At 62.1% G+C, this 12402-nt stretch overlaps 1 protein-coding gene, 1 long non-coding RNA gene and 1 pseudogene across 5 annotated transcripts in view; 2 read left to right on the top strand and 1 right to left on the bottom strand.

Annotated features, from left to right (window-relative positions):
* LOC308632039 overlaps nt 1-4083 on the top strand; it is a 160291-nt pseudogene extending 156208 nt beyond the window's left edge. The window contains exons 11-12 of the transcript XR_014024319.1: nt 3353-3541; nt 3892-4083. The product of XR_014024319.1 is annotated as an uncharacterized misc_RNA (transcript). The remainder of the gene's footprint in view (nt 1-3352; nt 3542-3891) is intronic.
* The window catches only part of LOC308631712, an 895537-nt gene that overhangs the window by 393671 nt on the left and 489464 nt on the right, over nt 1-12402 (bottom strand). The gene's annotated exons all lie outside the window — the stretch shown is intronic.
* The window catches only part of LOC308632038 (voltage-dependent P/Q-type calcium channel subunit alpha-1A-like), a gene marked incomplete at both ends in the record, with an annotated part of 99785 nt that continues 91468 nt past the window's right edge, over nt 4086-12402 (top strand). The window contains 2 exon segments of the mRNA XM_081263693.1: nt 4086-4230; nt 8274-8412. Of these exon segments, the coding sequence (XP_081119819.1) occupies nt 4086-4230; nt 8274-8412 (284 nt within the window).

Here is a 12402-nt window from a genome sequence, read left to right as displayed (position 1 = left end):
CACACCCACCCACACACACACACACACCCTCACACACACACACTCTCAGAGGTGGAATGTCCTCTGAACAAGGATTTGGGAATTCTTTGCACTTTGTACCCAGGCGGGAGGGGACCTGGAGGGTCACATGACCAGGTGCCCTGTTTGTCCTCTCGACCAGACCCAGGTTTCCAGGTTTTTACCCAGAAAACAGAGACGACGTCTTTCTTACAACCAGCTGGCAGAGACTCTCCCCACAGCAGCCTCAGTGGACCTGCCCACCTGACAGAGGAGGGCTTGCGGATAGCGGGTCTCTCAGGTGGGGTCCTGGGTCTGCTTCACAAACACTGTCCCTCGGCACCTTGGTCTGGGGGCCTCTCTGTGTCTGGTCTCTAGAATGAGCACAAAGTCAACACTAAAGAGAGAAGAAACCGGGGTTGGGCTGCACGGGGGGGGCAGCTCACCTGGCAGTGGCCTTTCCATGTGGGAGTGACAGCAGAGGACATGAAGCTGTCACTGAGGTGGTTCCAACCCCGACGTGAGGGGCCCTGGAGCGACCTTTGTTCAGAAAGCGTCACGGTAGGAGAAGGGTGGACGTGGAGGGCAGGGGCTCTCTGAGCCTCCCCCGCCTGCTCACGGAAGCGGCCTCCAAAAGGAACTGTCAGAAGCCCTGTTTGTAGAAAGGCTCATGCAGGAGCCTCAGGGTGGCCCGTTTCCTCCAGGATGCTACGGGGTGCTCATCCCAACGCCGTCACCGAGGGAGCCTGAGGGGCCCAGCACTGTGTCAAACTGCAGGGTCTAGCCTCGGCCTCCTGAGCCATGGCACAGGACTCTAATCTCAGCGGCTCAGGAGGCCGAGGCAGGAGGATCTCAAGTTCAAAGCCAGCCTCAGCAAAGGCGAGGCACCAAACAACTCGGTGAGGCCCTGTATCTAAATAAAATGCAAAACAGGGCTGGGGACGTGCTCAGAGTTGTATTTCCCCGGGTTCAATCCCTGTGGTCCAACACAACAGGCCAAAACAAAACTCCAGGGCCCAGGTCAGTTTCTGTCCCCAGTTTTATCTTGACTCCGAGGGAGGAACTTAATGAGAATGTGTCCCGCGGGATAAGGGCTCACACGGAAAAGAGAGGAGGCTCCCTGGCCACGTTCTTGACAGATTCGCAGAGCAGAGAGCCCAGACATCCTTTGGAATGTCCTGGACTGAACAGCACTGGACCAGTGCTGGACCATCCTGGGTCACATGGTGGCCCCCCACACCCTGGGCCATTCACTGTGATGTAGGCCTAGCCAGGCCAAGTGGCTCAGGCTGTCCCAGGCTTGGGGCTGGGTGTGGGCTCAGTGGGGCAGGGCTTCTTCTGGGAGATGGCGGGTTGTCACTAGAGAAACCAGGAGGTCTGGTCTGGAAGAGGAGGGTGAAGGGGAAAACAAGGAACTCCGATTGGACATCATGAAGAGACTCCGTGACAGGCAGCCCTGGGACGTCCTTGTGGACCTGCGGGTTCCGGGCAGCCAGCTGAGAGATGCTCCTGAGAGGACAGCAAGGCCACCTCAGGCCCCCTGAGGGCTGGAATCTCAAGTATGACTTTGAAGTCCCCAAGGCGCACCCACCATGGAACTGCAGGAAGCTGGCTGGGTGACAGATGATAACTGACCAGCAGGGCGCATTTCAGCGCGTGAGTGACCAGTGCGTGGTGAAACGAACCGTGGCGGCTTGTGGAGAAGGTGGGGAGGTCACCTCCGGCCCGGTGTGGCTTTAGTGGTGAGACCTAATGACGGAAGGAGCTGGCCTGTGGGGAGAGGTCTCCAGCAGAGCTCAAAGGACAGGCAGGATGCCCCCAGTCACAGAATGTCACTCTGGGTGAGCAGCAGCTCCACCTGCTCCGTCTCTGCCCACTTTCTGTGGGGCTTTGCTATGACAGCCAGGCTGCTGCCCTCCTAGGAACTGGGCGCTGAGGCTGTCCCCATGGACAGTGATTAGTTTTGTTATTGATCTTGCGTGTCATTCTTGAGATCAAGCCGGGGGCCTCCCGCGTGCTGGGCAAGCGCTCGGCCACTGAGCTGCACCCCAGGCCTCACAACTTGTTCTTCATCTTCTTTCCCTTTGGCAAAAGCAGTGATGGAGGCTCCTGATCCCCTCCCCCCTGAATCAACCAGTTCTTCCACGTCCCAGGGGCTTATCCTTCAAATGGGATCTCAGTCACTCATCACTTGCTCGTCCATTCCACAAGATTGAGAGACGGTCTGCTGCCTGTGTGGCGCTGTGCGAGGTCCTAGGGACACAGAGGTGAGCAGCACACGGTGAAGAAAGTCCCCTGCCCTGGTGCAGTGCACATCCTGATGCACAGGCGAACAGTGGTGAAGGGTGTGGCGAGCCGGGTTCTGATTAGTCATGAGGGACCGTGAGTGGGGAGCTCTTGTGTTGGAAGGGGCTCAGGGAGGCCTGCTGGGATAGGAATGGATAGCCCGCTGTGGGCTCCCTAGCACCCCAGGACCCTGCCCCAGCCCCTGCCCCTCCCTGTCTCATTAGGGCTTAGGTAGCCCCAGAGAACATCAAGTCCCACCAGCACCCAACTGAGACTTTCTCTAGTGGGGCACCCACAACGCCAAGGCTTGGGAAGGGACTGCGTTCCATAGGTGGGACTCCGCAGTGCTTGGTGCTGGCTCTGGCACCGTCTGAACCTCTCACGCTCCCTCAGTGGGTAGGTCCTGGGTCTCTCTTCAGGGACACACCATTTTGAAATACATTTTCCACTTGGTGTTCAGGGTGCAGGGCACCAGGGGATAAACCATCATAAATCCCTCCTGCCTCTCGGATCTCCCGGGTCTGCCTGCCTCAGGGCCTTTGCAGCTGCTTTTTTTTCTAGGCCTGAAATGCTGTATCACTGGGGCTGGGGGAGGACAGTCAGCGAAGGCAGTAAATGACCGGGTCAAGATCAGGAAGAGGGAGGCTGATTCAGGAGGAAGTGGCCTGTCAATACCTCCCGAGCCCTTGGCCCAGGCAACCTGCCCCCAGGGGATTGTGGGAGTTGTTAAAGAATGTCCCTGGGCCCTCCCTTCCTGCCTGCACCCCTGGAAGGTCCTTCTCCACTTTGGTCCACCTTTTGGTCACTAGTCGGGTAGGCAGGACAAGGGGGCGTGGGGGGTCAGGACCAGGCTTGGGAACAAGGAATTCTGAAAGGTACAAAAGGGGCAGGCACCCCACTTCCTGGGCCCTGCTCTCTGGAGGAGTCCGGCTCTGATCTACTCTTTAGATACAACTTGCTTCCTACATTTTCTGGGCGTTTCTCGGGTGTTCAGCGTCCACACCAGGGCGATGGGGCTGGGCCTGATTCTCGTCACCGTGTCCTCTCAGCCGCTCCTCCTCACCCCCAGGGCTCCGACATTCTGGGGGTCTCCCAGCGGCCGGGCCTGCGCTCTTCCAGCCGTCCTGCCTGGACGTCCTCGAGTGCGGTCAGGAGGGTCTCTGCAATGGTCCGGTCATGGCCTGCCGTCCTCTGTGGCTCCCCAGAGGCAGATGTGTCTGTTCCCTGCCGTGTCCTGCGGCCGGCGCAGCAAGTGCAGGTCAGGTTGTTTGCTGAGTGGGCACGGAGCTGAGATGACTTGGTCAGCAAGGCCACGAACTCCTGCAGAGCCGCAGCAGGGGGACCGGGAATGGGGGCCGTGCTCAGGACAGGGGACAGTGGTACGGAGATGTGTGGAGGACAAAGCGTCACAAGAGACCCTGTCTCCCTGGGCACCTACTTTATTCTCCTGAGAAGGAAGAGCCACCCTGCCTAGGGGACCGGCCAGTCAGAGGACTTGGAGGGACCTCAGCAGCCAACAGGTAGGAGGGAGGCTCCCAGGCACCGGGCCCTGGTTGGGACGGAGGACAGAGTGCTGTGTTCGCTGCCTTCACACGGTCCCCACCCCAGGAGGCGCTGGCCCCTCCCTCCCAGGTGGGCACGTCTCCACCTGTGCAAGACCAGGGCCCCCGCAAGGATGGCCGTGGGCCCTGGCAGCTCTGCCCCAGGTCGTGCTCTGGTGTCCAGTTTTGTTCTGAGGCCCATGACAAACACCCTTGGCACCTGGACATGTCCAACAGGGGGACGGACGGGGAGCTGTAACCATGACTCAGCGGAGCTCCGAGAGATGCTCCACAGGAACCAAGGCCTGCTGCTGTCCAGGGTCCTCAGAGGCCAGCCCTGTCCTGTGCATGGGACATGAAGAGTGTGGGCCCCGGGTGGCAGTGGCATTGCAGCTGAGGACAGGAGGTATGTCTGGCTGAAGGCCTGGAAGGGACCGGGCAGAGGAAGGGGACAGGTCAAGGAAAAGGTGTGGGGGGGAGTCAGGAGATAGGGCTGCCCGCTGCCCCTGAATGGCTGCAGCAGCACTCACACCATTAGCTACACCGCGTGAGGAGAGGGAAGGGGACAGCGTCCTGGCCTGGTAACCTGAACAGATAATACCCATGAGGAAAGGGAACTCTCAGGTGGCCAACAGTGGCCTCTGCCTGGTTCTCTGGGCCAGGGAGTGGCCCTGAGCTCCGGAGACCATGGTCCAGTTGGAGGAGCAGTCTGAGGTCCTTGGGAAGGGGCCACTGCGCCCAGTCCACAGCCTGCCCTGCCCAGCAGGCCCTGCCTCCCCCAGCTGTCCCTGGGGGTCTGTCCCCTGGAGGGCTCAGGAGGCCCTGGCTGTGGCCTCAGGCCAGGGTCCTGCCTCTGGTCTGTGCTCCGGGCCAGGGCTGGCTGCTGTCTCACACTGGTGTCAGGCCCTGAGGGTCTCACGGGCACAGGCCTCCTCTGCCCACCTGTGGGAAGAGGTGGCTCCCTGCTGTAGGGTAAATGGCACCTGGGACCCTCGTCCTGACCACAGGAGGGTCTTAGCACAGAGGGTGGAATGGCGGCCGGCGTGCGTGGTGGGCCCTGAAATCAACTTGGAGGGCTGCGCAGCGCGTGAATGTCCACAGCCAGAATGGACTCAGGGAAACGGCAGAGCGTCCCATGCAGGGAGACGGGTTCCGCTGCGGTGTAAACAGGTGTGTGTGTGCACGTGTGTGCGTGTGGAAGGGCGTGTGTGTGTGTGTGTGCGTGTGCGTGTGCGCGTGTGTTTTAAGGTGTTTGGGGATATTTCTCGCGGCCTGAGTGTCCCTTGGAGTGGAGTCTCCCAGGGCCCAGCGGGTCTGGCTCTGGTGGCCAGGGAAGGAGCGTCCAGCCTGGAAGAGCCAGGGGAGAGCAGGATGGAGCGGGAAGGCTCCACAGGCAGTGCCTGGCCTCTCCCTGTTTTCCTCTCTGGCTCTCCAGCTCCGGCCCCTCACGGTCACTCCCTCTTTATCCCAGGTCTCCACTGGGTGTCCCCATCTGAATCACCTCTGTGAAGTGTGGGTCCTCCGTGTCTCTTCTGCAGCCCCACTGGGCCGTCCCCTCCCCGAGGGCAGGAGCCCGTCTCCATCCCTGCTGAGGTCCTGGGGAGCAGTGCACGGGGCCAGGCCCCCAGGGCTGAGGTGCCCCGGCTCAGCCAGGGACGAGGCCCAGGCCTTGGTGGTGAAGGTCCAGTTCCTGAAGAGAAGGTCCATGTGGAAACGGGTCTCCAGTGTGAGAGCAGGGAGCAGGGAGCATGCACATGCACACTCACACACACTCACGCACACATGCACACCCAGGCGACCCTCCCTCACAGTCCCACGCTCAGAAGAGCAAGTCAGGCGTCATTAAGATGCCAGCCCATGCCTGAGCCTCCGCCCAGAGCCCCCTGGGTCCTGCCTGTCAGAGAAGGTGACCCTGGTGGCCACTCACTCGTTCTCCATGGCAACAGCCTGACACCTGTGTGTCAGGTTCAAAGCCTCTACCTACACGATCGCTCATGTTAGTCCTGCGGCTCAGCTGCCCACGGGTTGACATTCTGCTGTCATGTGTAGTGTGGGCTCCCGGTGGCCTCTCTGCCTACGCGTGTGCGGGGAGAGTCAGGAACCTCCAGGGCCAGGCTGGGTGGACAGAGAGAGGCCACACCAGTGGTCAGGCCACACTGCAGATGCTGTCAGGACACCCCACGTGGAACGTGAGTCCCACAGACGCTTCGTGCGTGGTGACTTCTGCAGCGTCCCCCGGTGGAACGGGGAGGAAGGAGAGGGAACCCGCCTGGGGTCTCCATGTCGGGTGACCTCCAGGGTGGGGACTGTGACCAAGGGAGGGAGCCCGTCTCCAGGGCAGCGGGGACGTGGCTGTGCCCCTCGATGCTCAGGGGGACGAGGCCCAGTGCCCACCTGCCGAGGCCTCCAGAGAGCCAGGCCGCGGCTCTCCAGCGAGGCTTCGCATCCCGTGTTGACGCTGGAGTCACGTTTTCCGAAACCCAAGAGGGACAAGCAGGCACCTGTCAGCCGACTTGGGTGGTGACTCCGGGTGACCCCTGAGCCGAGGAGAGGAGCTGTCTCATCCTGGAGGGTTGTGAGTGACGTGGGGGTGTGTGGCAGTGGGTGGGGTGACAGAGGAACGAGGAGGACGTTCCCCCTGGGACCTGAGACCACCTGGCAGACCAGACACGTGCACACGACCCCTGGGGCTCACGCCTCTGGCTGCAGAGGTCAGGGGAAGTGCCCGTGTCCTCTTCCTGGTGGCCCAGGTGGGTACAGGAGGTGGGGGTCGTGGTGGGGACAAGTGGGACACAGCCCTGACCTGAGCAGTTACAGCCCCAGAGTGGACCCTGGCGTCCACTTTCCTGGGTTGTCCTGGCTGCTGGACGGTCAGGCAGTGGTGGCCTGAATCTCCACAGGGCCATCGGCTTTCCTGTGGCCAAGAGCCCTCCCCTGGCCCGGGCCAGGCCTGACTCCGGCCCTCAGGGGTATGTCTCCCCCTCCCCCAAAGCAAAGCCAGCCCCCAGACCCACTTGGGAAGGACGGTGGCAGTTTGAGGACATTGTCCTCCTCCCCGCAAATGGGCAGGCAGAGCTGACCCCTCTGAGGCTGGGCTGGAGGCCCACAATGCCCTCTGCCCCACAATGGCCGCCTCTCCTTAAAGGGTCACTTGCAAAGAATGACGGGTGGCAGGCGCCAGATTTTGGCCTCTGACGCTCCCTGGGGACCAGCAGCCCCTTCTGTGGTCTGCGGGAGGACAATGGCTTCTGGCCTCTGGCCAGGAGGGGCCTGCTCAGCCATGGCCTCCTGCGGCTCCTTAACACCGTGGCTCGGCCTGCGGTCTCCGCGGCCCTGCAGACTGTGGGGGCACAGAGGCCGAGGAGGGTCCCCCACCCTCCCCCTCGAGAATGGCCTCCAGAGGAGCTCGCCAGGCAGCAGGGGCTGGGGTCCCCTGGGCTCAGTATTTCTGTGAGGAACCTCCTGAGGCTGCAGGTCCCCGGGTGTCCCCGACCTGCTGGGTCTCGAGGGCCACTGCTCGTGCAGGGCACGTGCTTCTGAAGCGGTGGCCGCCTGGTCATCTGGGTCCCCTACCTCTTCTGGCCTTGTTGAAGGAGGTCACGGCCAGCACCCTCTTGTGTGTCACCAGGGGACCCGGTGTCAGGCACGACAGGACCCCATCTCCTGCAGCATCAGGACGGGGCCACAGGCCATGTCCCTGCCTCTGTGACCCCAGGCTCAGTGTCTGAGGCTTGCAGGGGACACTGAGACATGACCCCAGGTGTGTGGGACAGGACCGAGGGTGTCAGAGGGGAGACAGGGACGGGGACGCCAGCGCTCCCTGGAGGAACCTGAACAGGAACAGGAGATGAGGGAGCCTCGAGCCAGGGCTGCTGAGGGGACTCCTGGGTGACATCTGCAGAGGAGGACAAACCTCCCGTGGTGGCACTGCTTTCTGTCCCAGCCCCTGCACTGGCCAACGTGGGAGGAATAGCCGCTGAGGACTGGGCCGTCTCTGTCCCTGGCTTTGTCCCCTGGTCCCTGCCAAGACAGATGCTCACAGCCCCCTGGACCCCCCTCTCCTGCCCCCTGCTGCCCTCCCCTGGCCCCGCCCCACAGCCTGTTCCCTGTTCCTGGTTGGAGCGTCTGCTGCGGTGACGGCCCCGGCCTGCTCTCAGGGCTGGCGACCCTGCAGCCCACCCGTGCTGCCCCCAGGCACTGCCCTGGTCCTGGCAGACAGGAGGGGCTGGGGCTCGGGTTTCCATCTGTCCCTTCCCGTGTCCCCGGGCTCCGGGACCCACCTGGAGTCCTGATGACCCTCATGAGACTTGTGCACTCCGGTGACCTCCCACCCTGTGCAGGTGGCTTCAGCCTGGGCCGCCCAGGCCTGCCCAGCCCTGCTCAGCTCTGAGGGACAGATCTGTAGGCTCCCCACCTGGGCCCATGGCCTCTGCGTGTCTGTGGCTGTAGGAACACCTGCTGCTCAAGGGGAGGCCCCAGATGGGAGCTGCACCTGCAGCCTGCAGCCCGCAGCCCGTGCCCCGTCCGTCTGCAGTCAGCAAACCTCCGCCCGCCTGCTCACCAATGCAGCTCTGTTCATGGGCACGAGGTGCACCTGGGAGCCCGGGAGGGGGCTGGGCAGGTGCCTGATGACGAGCCTGGGGGCTCCTGGTGCCTGTGGCTGGCGCAGAAGGCGGGCTCGGCCAGTGGGGAGCGGCAGGCGGCAGGGTGGTGCCTTTTCTTGAATTTTTCTCACACTGTCATTAATTTCCTTGTCACCAGTAAAAAGGGAGGCACAAGCTCTGTTAAAGGTGATGGGGGTGTCACTCACTCCTGTCCTGTTGTCATCGCGAGCTTTGCAGATGGGCTTGGACGTCTCGCGGGATGGCAGGCCCTGCGCTTGTCATGGTGGCAGCTGAGCTCCTCCGCTCCCGGAGGCTGTGGATGGGACCAGACGGCGCTCACTGCAGGAATGTGACATGGTCCTGCTGGGGAGCGGGTCCTTGGTGAGGGGCAGGTCCTGCAGAGGATCTTGCCCTGAGGCACCTGGAACGTGGAATCCAGCAAGACCAGAGCGCCTGACAACCAAGGGTGAGATGAGAAGCCTGGCTGGCGGCAGCCCCTGGGTTCCCCAAGGAGGGAGGCTTGTGCCAGAGCCGAGCAACAGCACTGGGGCAGCTCTTCAAGGCACCCAATTATTTCTTGCAGAGAATCCCTCAGACTGAGGTCCACTCTGCAAGCCCACGGTGTTCCTTACCTGTGGGTGTGGAGGCATCTGACCTCATCTTAGGGCCAACTGCCTATGTATGGGTGTGGGGGGTTCTGGAAGCCCCCCAGAACCCAGAAATCCAGCCTCCCACCAGGCCACAGGTGAGACGGTCTGCAGTGAGTGGCCCAGTGGTTTGTCTCTGGTCCTGTGACTTTCTAATTAGTGTGGGTGGGGCTCCCTCCTCACCTCTGAGTCCTATTTACAAACCTGACCAGGCCTCACTGTCCTCCAGCTGCACGATGACAATAATGTGAGCCAGGGACGGTCAGGTGAGGATATGTTCTGTGAGCACGTGGGAGGGTGGACAGAGGAGGGAGAATCATTCCTTACCTCCCCTCCTCCATGTCCCAGTCTACAGATGGGAAACTGAGGCTTAGCTCCAGGTCTCAGAGTCGGTGAGCGGTGGGACTGGGGTTTGAACCCGGGACTGGCCTCGGAGCCCAGACTATTGTCCACGCGGCCCCACACATCCTGCTGGTTCTGTCTTGGCTCATGGACCCCATCCCTGGGTTGGGCAACATCCGCCCGTCCTCTGGGACACTCGGCTTTGAGGTTCAGGGTGCAGGCAGCCTGGCCATGGCCGCCCTGTCGGAACGGGGGGAGAGCCCTGATTTTCTGGAACACCCTGTCGGGACAGCTCACGATGTCCGCGAGCCTGAGCGGTCATCTCCCTGTCCTTCTGAAAGGAGCGATTTTGTCATGACTGTTAGCACTCCCCAGGTCAGTGTTGTCAGTCAGCAGGTCCCGTCTGACGGTGGGTTGCTTTAACGGCCCGCCCTGGCCTCCAAGGACATCTGCTGAACAGGCGTCCGGCCGCTCCTGTCGGTCGCAGTGTCTGGGCACCGGGTGGCTCTGTGGAGGTCATTCATTTGGTCCTCTGTGTGGTTCTGCCAATACCATCAGGGGACAGGTGTGTGAAGTCCACTGGTCAGCGACAGGACTGAGATGGAGCCCAGACGGACCAGGGACAGTGACTCAGCCGCCACACCTCGTGGCTCTGAGATGAGCCCTGGCGGCCCCTCCAGGGCCCCACCGTGGGGCAGGGGTAGGGCTTTTCCTGTGGGTCCTCCTGCCGCCATTGGCGGGGGAGGTGGACTGTGACCCAGGTCCCACCCTTGCCAGGATCTACCCCTCCTCCAGGACGCAGGACAAGTGTCCCCTCCTGATTCAGAGTCTCCTTGCTGGTCAGGGACAGAAGGATCCAGGGGTGGGGATGGCGTGGCCTGTGACCACTGGGCAGCCCGCCTAATGGGCACACGTGAGGTGGGTGTGCAGGACTCGGGCTGCCACAGAGCCCTTGACCTTGAAAGAGCAAAGCTGTCCATGCCCAAGACTCAGCCCTGCTGGCCCTGCTCCATGTGGCCACTGCCCATCAGCCAGCAGGGTGCTGAGCCCCTCAGACAAACTGAGGTGGGAGGTGGCAGTGTCACTTGACAGGGGACTGTGTGAGGGGGCAGGGCTGCTCAGCTGGCCAGGGCAGTGCAACCCGCCCCTCGGCTGGCTTCCCCTCCACAGGACCTGGGCATCTCACGTCCTGCCCCCTTAATCTGGGCAGTGTTGGGCCACAGGCTGTGGTGGACAAGACCTGGAACAGGGGCTTCCTTGTCACTTCCTGAGTCAGCCCGGGGGGCGTCCCAAGGAGGGGATGGCTGAGAGTGCTGGGGACAAGCGTGGGCAGCGGAGCGGGAGGGGTGGTCCCCGGGGAGCAGCCTGGGCAGTTTGCACCCTGCCTCCTGCTGGGGGGGGTCAAACCTAATGGCCCTCCCCCTCCCTGTTGCTCTGACTGTGGGGCACCTGGAGACAGGCTGGGGTGACACCGTGGGGCCTGAAGGGTGGGTACCGTGGGCCAGGCTTGTTCCTGGGCAGGAGCTGGAGCTGCAGGACCCTGCTGGGTTGGGCCTGGGCTGCCGGGCCCAGGCCTGGTGCTCTGCCCTCCTGGGGCGACCTCAGAGCCTCAGCCCTGCTGTCTCCACTGTCCCTATCTGTATGGGAAGGACGATCCTGCCCTGATGCCCCGGGTGGCTGGGGGTCAGCTAGACTGAAGGACACGGTGGGGACGGGCCAGGCGTGTGGCCACTGTGGGCTGCAGGCTCCCAGGCTCGGCACTGAGTTCCGGTTCCTGCTGTCTCCGGCTGTTGAAAGATCAAGTACTGCAGAAGCAGCCGCCTGTGCTGGGCCCTTAGTTCAGGGAGTTTAAGCCTTCTGGTTGGTGACCTGCAGTGAGAAATGGGTTTTGTCCGATGGATGCTCATGTTTCTATGTCTGAGGTAAAACACGAGCCCGACTTGTTTCTCTGTCTGGTGCCCCACCCTCTGCCCGGCCCATCACGCTCCCCTTACTGTCCACCTAGACGGCGCCTGGGGATTAGCAGAGCCACCTCCCCACACCATGGACGTGGCGCTGCACAGGGGACGGGCTCCGGAGGCCCTCCTGGCTGGGTTCCACGGAACCCCCTTCCTTTTCTCACATTTCCTGAGAGCTGTCTGGTTTTTGGATGCCGACATCTCAGTAAATAGCGTCCCTTCTTTGGCAGAAGTGGCAAGGGCTCAGCGGGTTCTCTGACAGGCACCGGAGCTCAGGGCTGATTGGCTTGGCACCCAGGAAGGGTGCTGCTGCAGCCCCGCTCCCCACGCCCCGGGCAGTTGAATGTCAGATTTGCCTGCAGCTCTGAGCGAGGCCAACCAGTGAGTACGAGTGACAGCGTGGGAAGGAAGGGCCAACCTCCCCCGACAGGTGGTGTGGATGCAGAGACGGCTCCTCGTCCTCCCTGGGTGCAGCTCTGGAGCTCCCCGCAGGCCCACAGCTGGGGTTCGCTGGGTCTTCTCTGCGCAGGGGTCACAGGTGCCTCCCCTCCCCCTGCCTGCCTCCTTCATCCCCTCACAGGCTCTGGGCCCTGCACCCCGTCTGCTGTGAGGACACACTCTTGCACACATGCACACACACACACTCCATGTCCAGCACACAGATCTTATGAAGGGTTTAGGAAATCTTTTTCCTGTGGTTCTGAGGATGGAGCCCGGGGTCTCACGCTCGCCAGGAAAGCTCTGCTGCTGAGCTGCACCCCAGCCCCAAGGCAGAATTTAAGCACAGCCAAACCCACAAGCCTGAATACGCAGCTCCCGATTTTAAAATGTGCGTCTACATCTGTGATCCCCACTTGCTGCAGGATGAAGACTCCACCCACAGCCGGAATCCCCGGTGGCCTTTCTAGTCAGGAAGGGCCCCTGTCAGCGGCTCCTGCAGTAATCATGACTAGTGGATTTTGACATTGAACTTCATACGTGTTCAGTCGCAGGTAGGCACTCTCGCCCCAGCAGTACTGTCCCGCTC

This window comes from Spermophilus citellus (assembly GCF_964194105.1).
Source record: "Spermophilus citellus genome assembly, chromosome: 12".
Classification (NCBI taxonomy): Eukaryota; Metazoa; Chordata; class Mammalia; order Rodentia; family Sciuridae; genus Spermophilus; species Spermophilus citellus.
This window is presented reverse-complemented; position numbering and strand designations above follow the sequence as displayed.